Source organism: Pyrgilauda ruficollis, unplaced genomic scaffold (assembly GCF_017590135.1).
Source record: "Pyrgilauda ruficollis isolate IOZ18807 unplaced genomic scaffold, ASM1759013v1 scaffold3, whole genome shotgun sequence".
In the NCBI taxonomy this organism is placed as follows: Eukaryota; Metazoa; Chordata; class Aves; order Passeriformes; family Passeridae; genus Pyrgilauda; species Pyrgilauda ruficollis.
Window position 1 is genome coordinate 1988360 of NW_024524377.1, and position 15058 is coordinate 2003417.

A 15058-nucleotide genomic window follows, 5' to 3' on the forward strand; every position below is an offset into this window, starting at 1 on the left:
GACCAAGTGGAGCATGTGGAGCCAGGAAGTTTTCAAGCTCCACAAATTCCCCATTTCTTCCACCGTGTCCATTAAATGACCAAAGTGGGTTTCTGCTGCTGGTTTTCCCCCTCACTCATTGTACAGACTTAGTTATCTACCAAACTGCCTTCACAAAGGATTCCTTTAGTAATGCTTTAGTAATTTAGTAATTACTTAGGGATAAATACATACTATGCTCAAGTTTCAGATTTCGGCAGTCTGAAGAAAAGTGAATTAAAAAAAAAAAAGCAATTTTTGGCAATTTTAAAGCACATGGTCCATGTTTCAATCCTAAGGACTATAAACTTCTGAATTTAGCTGACTTTTAAGAAACTAAAGCAGAATTCAATGCCCAGATGACTTTGTAGCAAATACGTATGAAGACAAATTCAAATTAAAAGATCCAGAGGTTTTGGGTTTTTTTTTTCCCTTTATTTAAAAGATGCTAGGAGTTACATTCCCAGACACTGCCACAAGGCCATTCCCTAGGGAAGTGCGCAAAGGCTGTGGCATCCCAAGGGCAAAGCATCACCCTTTCAGACTAAAAGACCTATCACTCCCTGTTGAGAGTCCAAGAGGAATTTAGGTAAGGCAAGTGCCACTATTTGAGTTGGCTGGTGGCCAGGGTGCTGGGGCTAAGACCCTGATCCTTACGGGGAGCGGAAAGGAATCCCAGGCCTGCTGTTTAATATGCATGACATGTCAGCTTTGCTGTCAATTTTCCTTCCACCCCCTGCCTTTGTCCACTTTTTTCCACCTGTTGCAACTTGTCCTTATTGGGGCTGAGAGCTGGAATTGTCTTACTTTGGTATCACATTGTGTCTGGCACAATGACGCCTGGGGTCTCCGACTTCTCTTAATGAGACACTGGAATGAGCATGAATAGCAATAATGCTGCCACAACTCACCAAGATGTTCCTTTTCACACTTTTTTTTTTTTAATTTTAAATGGTGGAGTTGTGGCACCTCCAGCTAGAATTCAAGCATGGAGGAGATTTTCCAGGCTGCATGACTAACCACTGGGTTTCAAGTAAAGTGTTCTTGAAGATAAGGAAAAAATATGTGAGTAGAAACAATAAAAATAATGCAATTCAATCTTATCAATTCAGGCAGTTCCAGCTTTTATGTGGCAAACAAGGAGATCAAATTGCATTTATCTAATATCACAGATTTTTTTTTTAATGTCTAAAATATTTCATTATTTTGCTTTGGCAACCTAAAGCTGAGGAACAGATTACTGTTCCCACTACATAAGGAAATAACTGACAACAATTAATATTTATTCTTGTTGCTTTTGTAATAAAAATAGAATTCCATCACTTTCAAGGAAACCTAAAATATTAATAAGAATGTGATGAACTGAGTAAATGTGACGCCATAAGGAAATGATGGAGAACAGGTTGGAAATATAGTGCTTTGGGAATGGATTGCATTATCAAGCTTGTGATTGTGCATTTTGACAAGAGCAGCCCTCAGATTGATACGGTAGCCAAAGGGCACTCTTCCTACTGCAGAGCTGTTTGTTTCCATCCTGGAGAGGGGGAGCAGGAAGGGAATTGATCCCCTCCGACAATCAATAGCAACTCCAGCCCAGGCTCTTCCACAAGAGGTCACTCCTGGGGGACAGAATTCCCAGAGGATGGCCACAAATGGCCCAGAGGACGCAAACCACAAGAGGGTGCACGGGCAGGAAAAGAAGGGCAGAGCTTAGCTGAGAGCTGGTTTTAGTTTCACTGCCCAAAACACAACTGTCCTGACAGCTCCTGTGGCACACACGCAGCAAGGCCCCTTGGGGTTTGGAGAGAAGGACGATTCCTGGGAACCTGATGGTGTAGATACCCTTTCCCTACATCCCAGATTCTTTCCCTACTTCCCATACACCACAACAGCATCTCTACTTGCAGAGTAACCCAGGTGTCTGGTTCCCTGGGGTTTAAAATTAACGCGGCAGACCATCTACCCGTGAACCCAATTACAACTGGTACTAATTAGGAGGAGTTTTTTGGCAACCTTACTAAAAAAAATCTAAAAAAACCACCAAAATACCCCTATGGTCTGAATGATGACTAAATTACTTGGAAATTATGAAGTTTGACACTAATTTTTAAAATTATCTGTTTAGAAGACTTCTTTGCATTAAAAGAAGTGGTGCTGCAAGGCAATTTTCTTGCACAAAATGCACTTTTCTTCTAATGGGGTGAAAACCATGTTACTTCTGACCAGCATCAGCTGCAGAAATTATATCAGTAAAATAGCTGACATCATAAAATAAAAAGTCATCTCTTTCCATGTATTTGAGAACAAGATCACAGTTTTACATATTTTGGTAACACTCCCCAAGGCCATTCTTGGTTTCTTCTTAGCTCAAGAAAACTTCAATTAGAACATGAGTTGAAACCAAACTGGATGAGAAGTCACTGAAAAGCTGCATGACCAAGAGAACAGCCACTCTCTGAACTCTGGAAATTGAGCCTGGCAGTTTGAGCCCAATTTTCAATGAAAGCAGTGTCTACAGCTCAAAAAGCATAACAGAGAATTACCATTTGTCCTTGTAGTGCAAGCAGAAGCAATTAGGATTAGACATAAAAACCAAATTCCTGCTACTAAGTCTCTAGGGACAGTCTCCCCAGTTTTAAATTAAAGAGTAAATTACTGAAATGCTTTGGTACCTGTCCTTTATATACTCATACTGCTAAAAAAAAAAAAAAAAAAAAAAAAAAAAAAAAAAAAAAAAAAAAAGAGTAAAGCAATGATGCAACAGTATCAAGGATATTTTTGCAATCCCTACAATGTAGATAAGGTAAATACAAATGAATCTGAGCTGTCTGAATATTTCATTGAAGGTTATCAAAGCGGGAGGGGGTGGGCTGCTAACACATCAGTTGCTCATCTTCTTTGTTAAACTGGAGGAGTTTTGTAAGGCATCATTAAAAAAATCTCCTTTGTTTGGATTTGGCACTGGCAATAGTCAATAACGTAAAAGCACTATAAAATTATAAAATCGTTAAACTTTGCAAGAACTTTATAAATACACTTGCAGATATTGCACATATCTTTGTGCTCTGCAGTCAAACTGGACAATGAAACGACCACCTGTTAACTGCTAACAATGTGTCATTACCAGTTCTCATGCCTTTTTAAAGCAATTTTGGCTCTAGCTGCCGATAATTCTGGCTACGATACTTGTGTGAACATTAAGGGCACAGAAAGCCAAAGGCAGAAAACTGACAATACAGTTTGTGCTTAGACTACTAATAAGTAAGTGAATAATATGATTTTTCTAATTCCACATAATTGCTTGATCTCAAGGGGCCAAAAAAAAAAAAAGTTCTGAATACATATTTTAGAAGCAATCCAATCTACGGTATTTAAATGCAAGCTTCGATTCAGTGAGATTTCACAGCAGATATTTTCACATTTTTTTAATAGTTTAAATAGCCTTTAACAAAACGGAGGTTATTCAGGATTCTCTAAGGTTTGAAAAGAAACATAGACTAAGTCTCTGTCACTGCTCATAGTCACTTTTTCTGTTTTGTCTGACAAATTATCATTTAAAGATATGTGAGAAGTCTAAATAAATAAATAAAAATTCCCTGAGTGCTGAGACAGTTTATGGGCATTTTGCTATTAGCTACAATAAGAGCAGAATCAGACCCTCAGAACTCACTGTGTTCTCAGTCTTATTTTTCTTCCTCTGAGAAATGCAACATAACACCCAGTGCAAAGATATTGGGACAATTTTTCACAAGCCACGTTCAGGCTACTTTATATTTTATAACACAAAGGAAAAAAAAACAAAAACAAAAAAAAAACAAAACCACAAAACCCTTGGAAAAAAAGAAAAAAAAGAAACATCTTTAAGATAATAAGAAAACAAACCCCAAAATCCTGTGGTCTGCTAAAAGAGACTATTTAATGAGTCTCTATTTGTGTGTACGTACACGCATGTGTGCATATATTTATGATTGTGTAGATAATTACCATTAAAAATAGCTATGTTGGGTCTTTTTAATGCAGCCCTTTTCTTAACATCTCAGGCTTTGATCCTGCACTGAAACGCGTGCAGGCAAATTCCTACAGAGCCCTTTGGTACCTAAAGGCACCTCGAACCAGCCTGCCAGTGTGGGGCTGTCACCGCGCTGACACCGGGAGCAGGATGTGCATCTCCCGCCAAACAAAGGAGGAAAACAAAAATTCAGGGGAGAGGGTGAAGTTAAAAAAATGTTGGGTGAGGGATTCAGGGTCAGCACCAGCTCCTGCTGCCCACGAGCTCAGGAGCATCTCGGCACAAACTGGGAGAGGCTTTTCAGAGGAGGAAAGCACAGCCCTGTTAGTTTTAGATCACTTTCTTTTCTAATCGCACTGACAAACAATCAACGCCAAACCCTGGAATTTATCTTCTATAAAATTATAGATACATCACTGATTGTTGGCTGCAAAGGATATGTCAATTCTTTCAGCAATTCAGTGTATAAATACACAACAGACAAAATTACTCTGGCAATTTGAGGTATTTTACTAAAATGGAAACAAAGCAACTGCAACAGACCATTAACGTAGGGCTCATGTTGCTTATTTTTAAAAATAAATGGCTTAAATAAATGTCTTTGCTCCTAAACAAATTTATTTTGCTTAGGAGAGAGTGTCACCCTTTAAAAGTGTGGAGCTAGTAACTGTCTTTACTTAAATGCAAGTTATGTATATCAGTGCAGAACATATTCAGCTTTAAAATTCTCAGTGATCTTCCTTACATTCTGTATGTAATAAAAATTATCTTGTCCTGTAATGGCATGGTTATTTAAAAAGGAAAGAGAAAAAAAAAAAAAAAAAAAAAAGGAAAGAAAAATGAGGAAAGAAAAAAGCCTTACTTAAAGATTTTCTGTGTTCAGGCTTTGGCTCTTTGGATTCAGTGTCTAAGTTATTCAGTAATTCGATGCTGGAGGATCTTCTGAGTTTGAACTCCAAATTTCTCGATGTAATTCTCTGTTCTTTTGGCTGGGAAAAGAATATATATATATGTATATACATATGTGTATGCTTTTAATAAAATTATTATTTGTAAGAATGAAGCAAGAGATTCCAGAATGCCAGTACAGAAGCTAACAGACACACACAGAGCAAGTGTGCAGGGAGTATATAATTTAAGGAAAGTGTAATGCAAAATTTGTCATATGGCAAAGCTTTTATGGCCCTGACAGACTGATCCTAATTTCTGAGATAAATTCCCATTTAAGTGAGGAAAACAAAAGGCCTGCTTCTTTAGGCTTTAGGGACCAAAATTATTTCCACATTGCAGGCTACTTTCAAATGCTGGCAAAGAGGAAGAGTGTTTAAATTGCTTTTCTGTTTTAGATAGTTACAGTAAATATTCTTGCAAACACAATTACTTCTAACATCATTGCAAATTTGGGGTTGAATTCTGCTGGTTTAAGCTTAAGAAGTAGTCGGGGGGCTTTTCTGTTATTCTAATTTACTGGCAGACAGAGTGAAAATGAGCAGGGAAAAGAAGCAAAAAAAAAAAAAAACAAAAAAAAAAAACACAAAAAAAACAAAACAAAAAAAAGGAGACGCTGTTTCGGCTGAAGCCACGTCTCTCCCCGTGGCATTTGGTCAGGTGAGACTCAGCCATCCCAAGAGGCTGGAAAGCTGCCAGGCTTTTCACACTCGTTGAGAGTTTCAGGAGTGAAATAGCTGGCAGGGATGGAGTGGCCAGGAGTGGTGCGTGGTGGCATCCTGTCCTGCGCGCTCGGACCTTGGCCAGCACCAGCCCACCACGGCCACTGGTGTCCCATCAGCTGCTGCTGCTGTGGCTCTCTGCACGCTCAGGGCTGCTGCTGCCACAACGTTACTTCAGCTAAACTAAAAAAAATTACATATATATATATATAAAATCAGGTTTATTAGATGTTTAGTTGGATAATATGCCAAAAAAGATTTTTTTTTTTTTTGTTTTCTGAGTCTCCATGGAAAACTCCACCCCAAAATCTTTAGTTGGATATCAATATCCTCACACACCCAATGAAATGCACAATATGAAGACATACATCATCAGATCAAACTTTCCTTGGCTGATTATAGCCTCAGGGTAATAGAATGTTTGTAGCTCTTTAAGGAAACAGTAGCTGTGTTCATATTAACCCTTTCAAAGAGGCTGCAGATTCCACTGTACTGAAACCTCTGAAAAATCCAAGAAATGGGGATATTTTTCTCTCAACAGATTCTGCAGTGAACAAGGAAAGTCAGTGCCTTCAAAAAAAAAACCAAACAAAAAAACCAGAAAATGTTCTTGGATCAGGCAGGGATAGGAGGAAGATGTTTGGTATTTGTACTGAGAGTGGCAAAAAAGAAAGAAAAAGCTACAGCTGAAGCTGGTTTGGTAATTAAAAACTGTTTTAATAAAATGCAACCCTGCTTACTTCTAGCAGAAAACCCCCAGCCTTCCTGGGAGAATACCAGCAATCAGTTACAAAGGAATATTATTTGCTAGCGTTATTCTTGTGAATAAGTAATACAAAAATTCATAAAAGGCTCAAATGTATTAATAGTTCTATTGAAGATTATATACTGTAGGCTGCATAAACAGAAAATGCAAAAATTCATTAGTTATTAAGTGCTTGTGTGCTTTTACAACTCTCAGCAAGCCAGCGTCCTTGTTATTTCAGAGAAATAAATGTAGCGTTCCGTTTCGAGGCAAGAATCAAATGACATTTTTGTGCAACAACCTTGTTTATCTGACATTTTTTAGTAGATTTGCATACATATTTTTATATCCTTCAGAGAAAGGAATGTCTAGCTAGCTGCTGACTGCCTCAAACCTGTAGAGATGCCTGAGCAAATGAAGTTGAAATTGATACATCTTAATTAATAAAGGTAACAGCCAAAACAAATACATACCAATCTGTCAATTGCATTTTTGATAGCGTGGAACCAATCCAATATGAGAAAGTCAGTATCCGACTGGAAGAGGAACTCATTTCCTGACACTGTCGTGATCTGGGGAGGGCATGGGCACACACAGGTGAGTAAAGCACACATCAGGCAGATGATTTTCCTCTATTTCCCCTCCCGTTCCCCCCAGATGCTTGTTCTTTTTACTGGGATTTGTCGGCTGGAGTGCCGAGTTACCGAGGAGTTCTGAACCTCTGTCTGAAAACTGTTTTGAATATGTCAAAACAAACGAGATATTGTCTCAGCAATGCAACCACAGAACACAAATAGTGCAGAAATAACGGGCATGTGACAAAAGTTAAGAAAAGCCAGGAAACTCGGTGTAACGAGACACAGTTCAAGGGAAATCAAAGCACCCTGAAAAGAAGAGAATGCATCAGGAAAATTATTTCCTGCCATTCGCAGTTTCCATTTCTATTTTACTAATATTGGTTTTTGTGTCTGGTACCTGCAGTCTTGAATTTGCACATTTATTATTTACCTATGATTCACCACTTCCAAACATTTTGGTAAAATTGATAATGTCACTCTTTCACATTAAAAAAAGAAATTATCATCAAAGATGGCTGCAGCAGAGTAATTAGGAGCCCATTTATCATGAAAAAAAAAATCCCCAGTTTGTCTGAATAGAAGTCGATTTACATTTTTGACCCACTCACTGGGAATATTTATCAAAAGAATATTCAATCCCCTGATAATGCTGTTTCACTGCCTAACCTAATATTTGGTGGAAATATGTATGTATATGCTGTTGGTCTGAACTTCTGTAAACCACTGGGATAATAATGATACATCATTTTTTTTATTTTACACATATACATATAGATATATATTTATATAGCTATATTTCACCAGAGGAAATCTCCAGGTATTTCACACAACAGGTTGAATCAACCATTTCACAGATGGCAAAACTGAGGCCCAGAGCTGTGCAGTGCTTTGTCCCAGGATTATTCCACAGACTCCTGGTGCCCATGGCCATGGAGCATCATCTGGGCACATCCTTCTGTGTTTGCAGACAAGACAACCAAGGGCCACATCACCAGCACATTTTGGAAGGGGCAGGAGCTTGTTCTGCCCATGCCCCAAGACAGCTCAGCTCCTGCCAGCTGTGGAACCAAACTTTTATTCTTATTTTGATGCTGTTAAAAGCTGCTTGTGCAAAATTTAGTGGTATCCACACATGGAAATGGAACATTTGGGTCTCGGTGTATTGGGGATGCAGGTTTAGTCTGAATGTCGGAATGTTCACTGGAACATGGGTTATTTAGCACCAAATAGGGATTTCCATTTGACCAGTTCTGGGAAAAAGCAAAGCTGTTATGACCTGGCACAGTTTGTTTATGTAAATGCATTGACCTGAAGTGCTACTGTTTCCCTGCATCTCCCCCATGTCAAGAGCTTTTACTGAAGCAAAAAAGAAACAGCAGATCCTCACCAGCCTGGGTACTCCCAGCATCTTCCTTAAAACTGAAATAATACCAGGAAAAAGAAAACCCAAACCAAAAAACAACAGCCTAATGTCGCATTAATTGTCCTATAACCCTCCCTTTATTGAGGAAATGCCTGTAAGGAAGATTTCCAAAGTCATCAGCATTAAGGAAAATCCCGTCAGCGCAGCTCCAGCGGAGACATCCTGTGGGAGTGCTGCTGAGAATGTGGGAACGCTCCCCTGGTGTGGGCTCGGGGCTGCAGGGCTGCAGATGTTCCCCCCATCCCCTCTGCGCCCATCAGGGGCCAACTCCAGCCACCCCACTGCTCCCCAAGCACCAGGGAGAGTTATTTATTGGGGATATCTCAATTCCCTCGTTAGTCCAGGGCCATAGCATTAAGCACCACTCACCCCTCCCTTCACCAAAAGGAAATAAAAAGCCCAAAATGCAGCTTAAGGTGAGCAGCAGAACGAGCTGACCTTCAGTTCTGAGCCCGGCTCACACGGCAAGGTTTGGGTTCAAAATGTATGATATGATATCACCATTTATTAATGTATACATGCAGATATGAATTAGACTAAACACAGGCAACAATTCAATCTAATGCCTCCCTCCCAGTATAAACAAATCATTATTAAAATTATAAAATGGAATAACATTTTCAAAGTAAGAGCAACATATGTAATTAGATTTACTGTATTTTGAAGGCTTAAAAAGGACACAACATAGTTCAGCCTTCCGTTCAGTAAATTCAGGCTTTATTAAAATACAAGTATTCAGCACTGCATAAATATTTGCACTGTATGATATGCAAAAGAGATACTCCATTGCTAACAAGACCAAAGCAAAATACATGTTGAAAGTTTCTTTGTCTTGAATGTGTTATTTTGATAATCATATATTATCAGTGTTTTATGAGCAAATCTGTAAAAACAGATCATAGAATGGAGGGAAGAGAATTCATTTAAAATATACTTTCTGTAAGATATAGTTCAAGTCCTTTTCTTTCTTTCCTCAGACTAATCTTCAGAGTAACAAGACAGTTTCAAGAAGACTGCTACTGCTCTCTACAGTTTAAATGCATCCACTCCTTAATTACAGTCAGTAATTGACTTTGTTCTGCTCCATTCCAGTCATTCACAGGCAAGCAGTTCCAAAGGCTTTGGCTGGTAAATCCCATTTAATGTGCAGGTTTTCTATCCCACTTTTATATATTACCTCCTTAGGATTTCTGATAAATTACTCTTGGAAAGGATTGCTAAACCATATTTGCACTTTGAACAATCAAATTTTCAACACCCTTGGGAAAAGACATCAGTAAAGAATGCTGGTTTTGACTAAACCTTGTGATTGAACAATTTATGATCACAGCCCTAAATGATGTATAACTAACAACAAGCAGAAATTGTTCAATATTAAGGCCTGTTAACACACCATCCCTGTGTCAGGCACTGCTGAAATAAACAGAGGGGCTGGGGAAACAAATGAAAGACAAATCTGGGGGGAAAAAAAAAGAAAATTAAGTGCTCTATCCAGAGCTGCCAGACTCCATTGTGCCAGGTACTTCACTTATTTAAATACCTCCTGAAATCCCTCTCTCTGTGCCATCATTTTTGCAAAGGCTACAGTCTAGAATTAGCACTACCTTACCAGGCAGAATGCTGCTGCTGCTGTCAGCAATAAACGCCCACGAGGACTGACAACTGGCATTAACCCTCTGCTTTGCCATGCCCTTCAGGATAGGGATAGGAGACCCAGGGGGCCTGAATTCCCTCTTTCTCACTACAGAACCAAGGGAAAAAAATTACTTCAAAGCCTGAATCAACTCACATGGCAGTTTTGCAGCGAGCTGTAGCACAGCCCTGCTGCTAAGCATTGATCCTCAGAAAATATTGGCTCACCACAGGTAAATGTGTGCTAAATTCAATGCACTGCTGGGCTGCCAACACAGTGTGGGAAGAGGGGAGGGAGGCAGGTGTGAAACGCTTCCTGATATTCTATTTGTGGCTTATTAAGGGTTTCTCTTGTCACCTTATAGAGCTGCAAATGGAGGGTTGAGCTTCTTTTGCATGTCACCATAATGATGCACCAAGGTGGTGTTCAACAATATCCTATGTTATTACACAGAAATGTACCCTTTTAGCTCCACAAAATACAGGACACTGTGTCTAATTAACGCCATTACCATTTTATAATATACAAATATACCTTGGAGGCTACCCAGGATCAATGGTTTTTAAAAATTTTATGAATTATGTCTTTTTCCTGTGCTAGGTTGTGCTCTGGGACATACTGCTGTGCCAGAGCTTCCAAAGCCTTACAGATCACCCTTCAGAGCTTGTCTCACAGACTTTCACAATATATCCATGCCAATGGAACATAGGAGTAAAAGAGCCATGAAAGAAGACCAGGGTCTTCTGTCCATGGTTTTCCTGCAAAGTTTGGTCTGGGGACTATGGCACCACTGTGATAAACATCTCCTTCCTGGTAGCCCTCTAGTTCTTTACCAATATAAACTTCTACAGATGTGCTTGCATTTATTTTAGCTGCAGAACAGGGATGGAGGCAATTTCAGCAATCCAACTGATAGACACTCTATGGAGATATGGGAAAGGGTGATAAACTCACACAGCAAAACAAAAATACAAACCCGTCTTATTGATTCACTCACTTCAAAGTGAACTAATGCATCTCTGGTGGCCATAGAGATTATTATTATTATTTGCAGTGACTAACTATTTTTAGACAATGCCAAGAACAAACCTTAATAGAGGAAGTGAAGAATTCTGTGGGGAAGGAGAAATGCAGCAAAAATTTTAGCATGTACCACGCAACAAGAAAAAAGGAGAGAGTGAGCAGCCAAGGAAGTGTATGGCTCATGTATAGCTCATGTGTGAACACCAAAAAACCATGTCACAGCTCTTAATTCAGCCAAATACTGAAGCAAGCCAATGTTCAACTCCCCCTGAAACTGGGACATCCAGAAAAATTGCTGGACTATCGAGGTGAGGCTTCATATAACCAACTCCAATGGTTCAGTGCTGGATTATTGGATGTTTTTGGACCGTGGAAACTTCAGCAGTTGCTAATCCAGTGCAAGATTCAGTGCAGAAAACAGAAATTTTTATGCCACCTGGGACTCACACAGCTTGTGGTGAACACTAAGTGATTTAAACTTGGATTGACAGATACCTCTGCGTGCAGAAATTCAATAAAATGTGTTCCTCTTGTTGCACTGTGCATTGGGATTGCTGCCCTTGATATGTGTAGGAAAAAAAAGAAATGTGAGTTGCTGGAGCATTTCTAGCTCCAAAGTTAACACTCTTCCCCCTTCCCACTGCTCCCTTCATCTCACCTGCTCTGTTATGAAGTGGTGGGGTTTTTTCTCATCATGTTAATCAACCTGATTCCCCATAATGAAAAGAAAACTGGATTTTTCTCTCTGTTTTCCTAAGAGATTCTTCAGGATGGGGTCTATCCATGCAATGCAGGACGCCCCATTTACCATCTGCATGGGCTGGGCCATGCATGGGCACCATGCAGGGCTGGGCCAGGGAAGTTGTGAAAAGAGTCAAGAAAAAAAGGAAAAAAAAATATAAGAAAAAAAAAAGAAAATATATTGGGAATTTACTGGCTCTAAATATCCATTTAAAAGTAATTACAATATAACAATACTTGAGAATAAATATATAAATCCTGGACACTCCTGTATCCACACCTCCAGCATAGGTAGAATTATTTAAAGTTGGTTTAATTAGCTGGATTTCAATTAAACTGGGACAGAGCCATGCAAGTTTCTAAAAACACATCAAAAGTCTAGCTGCATTTCTGGAAGTTGATCTTAAATTCTTTCTCACAGATAATCCAGTCTCTTGGCCATGTTTATGCTGAATGAGTAAGCAGCCGAGAGGATAAATAAAATATCTCTCTGTGCTGTACCATAGAGAGCTGAGTCTCATATTAAAAAATGGCAACAAAAGAAAACAAAAGGCTCAGTCTTGAGCTGTGTTATATTCGTACAGCATCACATATCCATTCCATGAGCCAGCCTATCAAACAGAGGTAGTCATGGTTATGCTGATAGTTAAATTACTTAAAGGACTCTAAGATGTTTATGACTACCAAAGAAATTTCATTATCAAGCAGATTGTCTGTCTCATATTACAGTCTGGCTTCACCCATCTCACAGTCCTTTGGATGTCGAGCAAAGTTAACATTGAAGTGATGGGGAAATATCAGCTTGAGAGAAAAGGTCTTCAACCAATCTTTCAAAAAAAATGATATTTGTTAAAAAATTTGGTGAGAAAGTATCTGCCTTGTGTTCCCAATGTTGCTAGATGTTAAGTAAATATATGCTGATTGCAAAAAAGTTGCTTTGGCAACTCTCTTATTAAAATGCATTTGTAACCCCCATCTGTCATGAAAGTTTTGAAAAGTTTGTTTACTTTGGAGAGCCGCCTTATCCAGGGTTACCCCGGCATACAATGATAGCAGTCTTCAGAAGTTGTGTGAGGAACAAGCCACTAGGGATCCATTTTTGTTTTAATTGGCACACACAAACACTTTTCTGGTCTGTCAAAAAGATCAAGCTAATATGCATGGCGGGTGTTATATTCTCAGCTTTTGGGAGCAGTAAAGCTCCCTTTATTTAAGTAATTTAAATGATAGACTGCAAAAACTTTGCAAGTCAGAAAAATGTTTTATACTTTCTTTGGGAATATTTGTTTTAGGCAACAGAAAATGTTCTACATATCTAAAGATGTTGAACCTTATGTTTTAATTACCCTGTTTTTTCCTGATTCTGTAAAAATGACTGTGAAAACCAAGGATTGCAAAGAGGCAACAAACAGATCCTGTGTTTTCACAACTTCTGCAATATTAGAATTTGTAAGACTGAATACTGCCAGATGTTTATAGGTTACGTCCTAAGCTGTGTTGCCTTGTGGTGCAACTGCTTTGCAAATCCACTCTCTGGGAACCTTTGTGGTGTCATCATATCAATGCAAACTCCTCGTATACAATGAGTTGTTTCTTAGTGAAGATAAACTGAGGCTGGCATTATACACATCAATGGCCCCAAAATGGATTGAGCTGTCTCAGATTTGGGGGTGAAACTTACAAGAGACAATAAATTTTAAAATAAAACTATAATTTACCAGTGGACATGAAATAATCTTTTTCATGGTAAATTCCTGGGATTGAATCCTCCAACATAATTTAGCAATGAAATAATGAACCTTGTGATGGTTAAGAAGGAAAAATTTTTGAATCTAAAGTTTCCCTTCTTCCGTGCCATAAACTCATACGACAAGCCAGTTCCTCTTGAAAAATTGCATTAATACTAAGTAGGTGAGAATCTTCTCCCTGCATTATGAGGCAAAATTTTTCTTTTCTTTCCTGGCCGTGATGAATCACAGATGCAGAAGAACTGATTTTTGTCACTTGTAAGGAAAATATTGAACCAAGAAGAGGTCACAATTTAAGCTCATTAAACCCTGAGAGACCAAAACTCCATCTTGGACTGAAAGTGGAGCTCGGGCTGGGGGGTCCAAGAGCTTCTTTGGAGGGAAAGAAAGGTCCAGGGGTATGGGGATGCTGACATTGATTTCAAGGAACAACTTGTCCTTCTCCTTTCTCCACCCACCAGTCCAGGTCTGTTTTTTTGCTGCCTTGGGGGAGTGTGAGAAGAAAGCACATGATGTTTGAGCAAAGGGAAAGGTAAGAAAGAGCAAACAACCTCTGCTAAACATCCAGGGAACATCCTGGGAAGTGTTTCCTGCTGATCCGCTACACTGGTAATATACCCTGTGAGAGACAGTTGGAACACAGGGATCAGCCTCTGAGAAACAGGGGTTTCCTTCAGAGGATAAAGAGAAGAAAGGGAAATGTGAGACAGGCAGCAGATGACCCTCCTGGATGTCAGCCACTTGTGTGCAGCCTGCCGTGTCCCCCCTGCCCGTGCTGCCCTCTGCTCCAGCCCCACGGACGCGCTGCCCTCGCCACGGAGCAGGAGGGATGGAATTCTGACAGCCTTTCAGCCAAAGTCAGAGGAGATGGGAGTCAACAGACTGGGGAAGGGAGAAAGAAATACCGCCACAACTGGTAAAAGCAAGAGATAATAATTAAGACACAATTCAGTCGTGTCTGTGCATAGTGGGAAGTCAGGGAATAGACAATTGCACATTTTGTCCACGGATGAAGACTGAAGGCAGTGCATGAATACCTACTGCAAGCTACTTTTCTCCTTGGGGTAATATTTTACTGTTATTGCCTTTGCAATCTGAAGCCATACATTACACAGCCACACACAGAGATATTGGCAATGGTTTCTCAGAGAAGTCCTGTCTTTCTTAGCTTTACCAGCTGGACAATACCTAGTGATGAATGGTTCTCCTGTCCAATTTTATATGCATGTTATAACACTTTATGATGTATGTGAGTGAGACTCAACGTGATAAGTCCTTGTAACAAACAAAAACATCAAAGGGAGAATGAATGCTCTGCTTTCAGTGCAAAGATATATATTTAAAATATATATGTGCTGGGTGTAAAGATTTCATTTTGTTGACTCTTATTTTAGCCAAAAATTTATTCATCAGTAGCAGAGCATTTCACAGCTATATTATTTGCAAGAAGAAGCCAGTACTGGCTCTTAG

General features: G+C 39.4%; 1 protein-coding gene across 2 annotated transcripts in view; it reads right to left on the reverse strand.

Moving 5' to 3' along the window:
- Positions 1 to 15058, reverse strand: part of ARHGAP15 (Rho GTPase activating protein 15) — a 324980-nt gene that overhangs the window by 150837 nt on the left and 159085 nt on the right. For both annotated transcript variants that reach the window (XM_041473491.1, XM_041473492.1), the window contains 2 exons: positions 6916 to 7014; positions 4890 to 5016 (listed from right to left, as the gene is read on the reverse strand). In XM_041473491.1, the coding sequence (XP_041329425.1) occupies positions 4890 to 5016; positions 6916 to 7014 (226 nt within the window). The remainder of the gene's footprint in view (positions 1 to 4889; positions 5017 to 6915; positions 7015 to 15058) is intronic.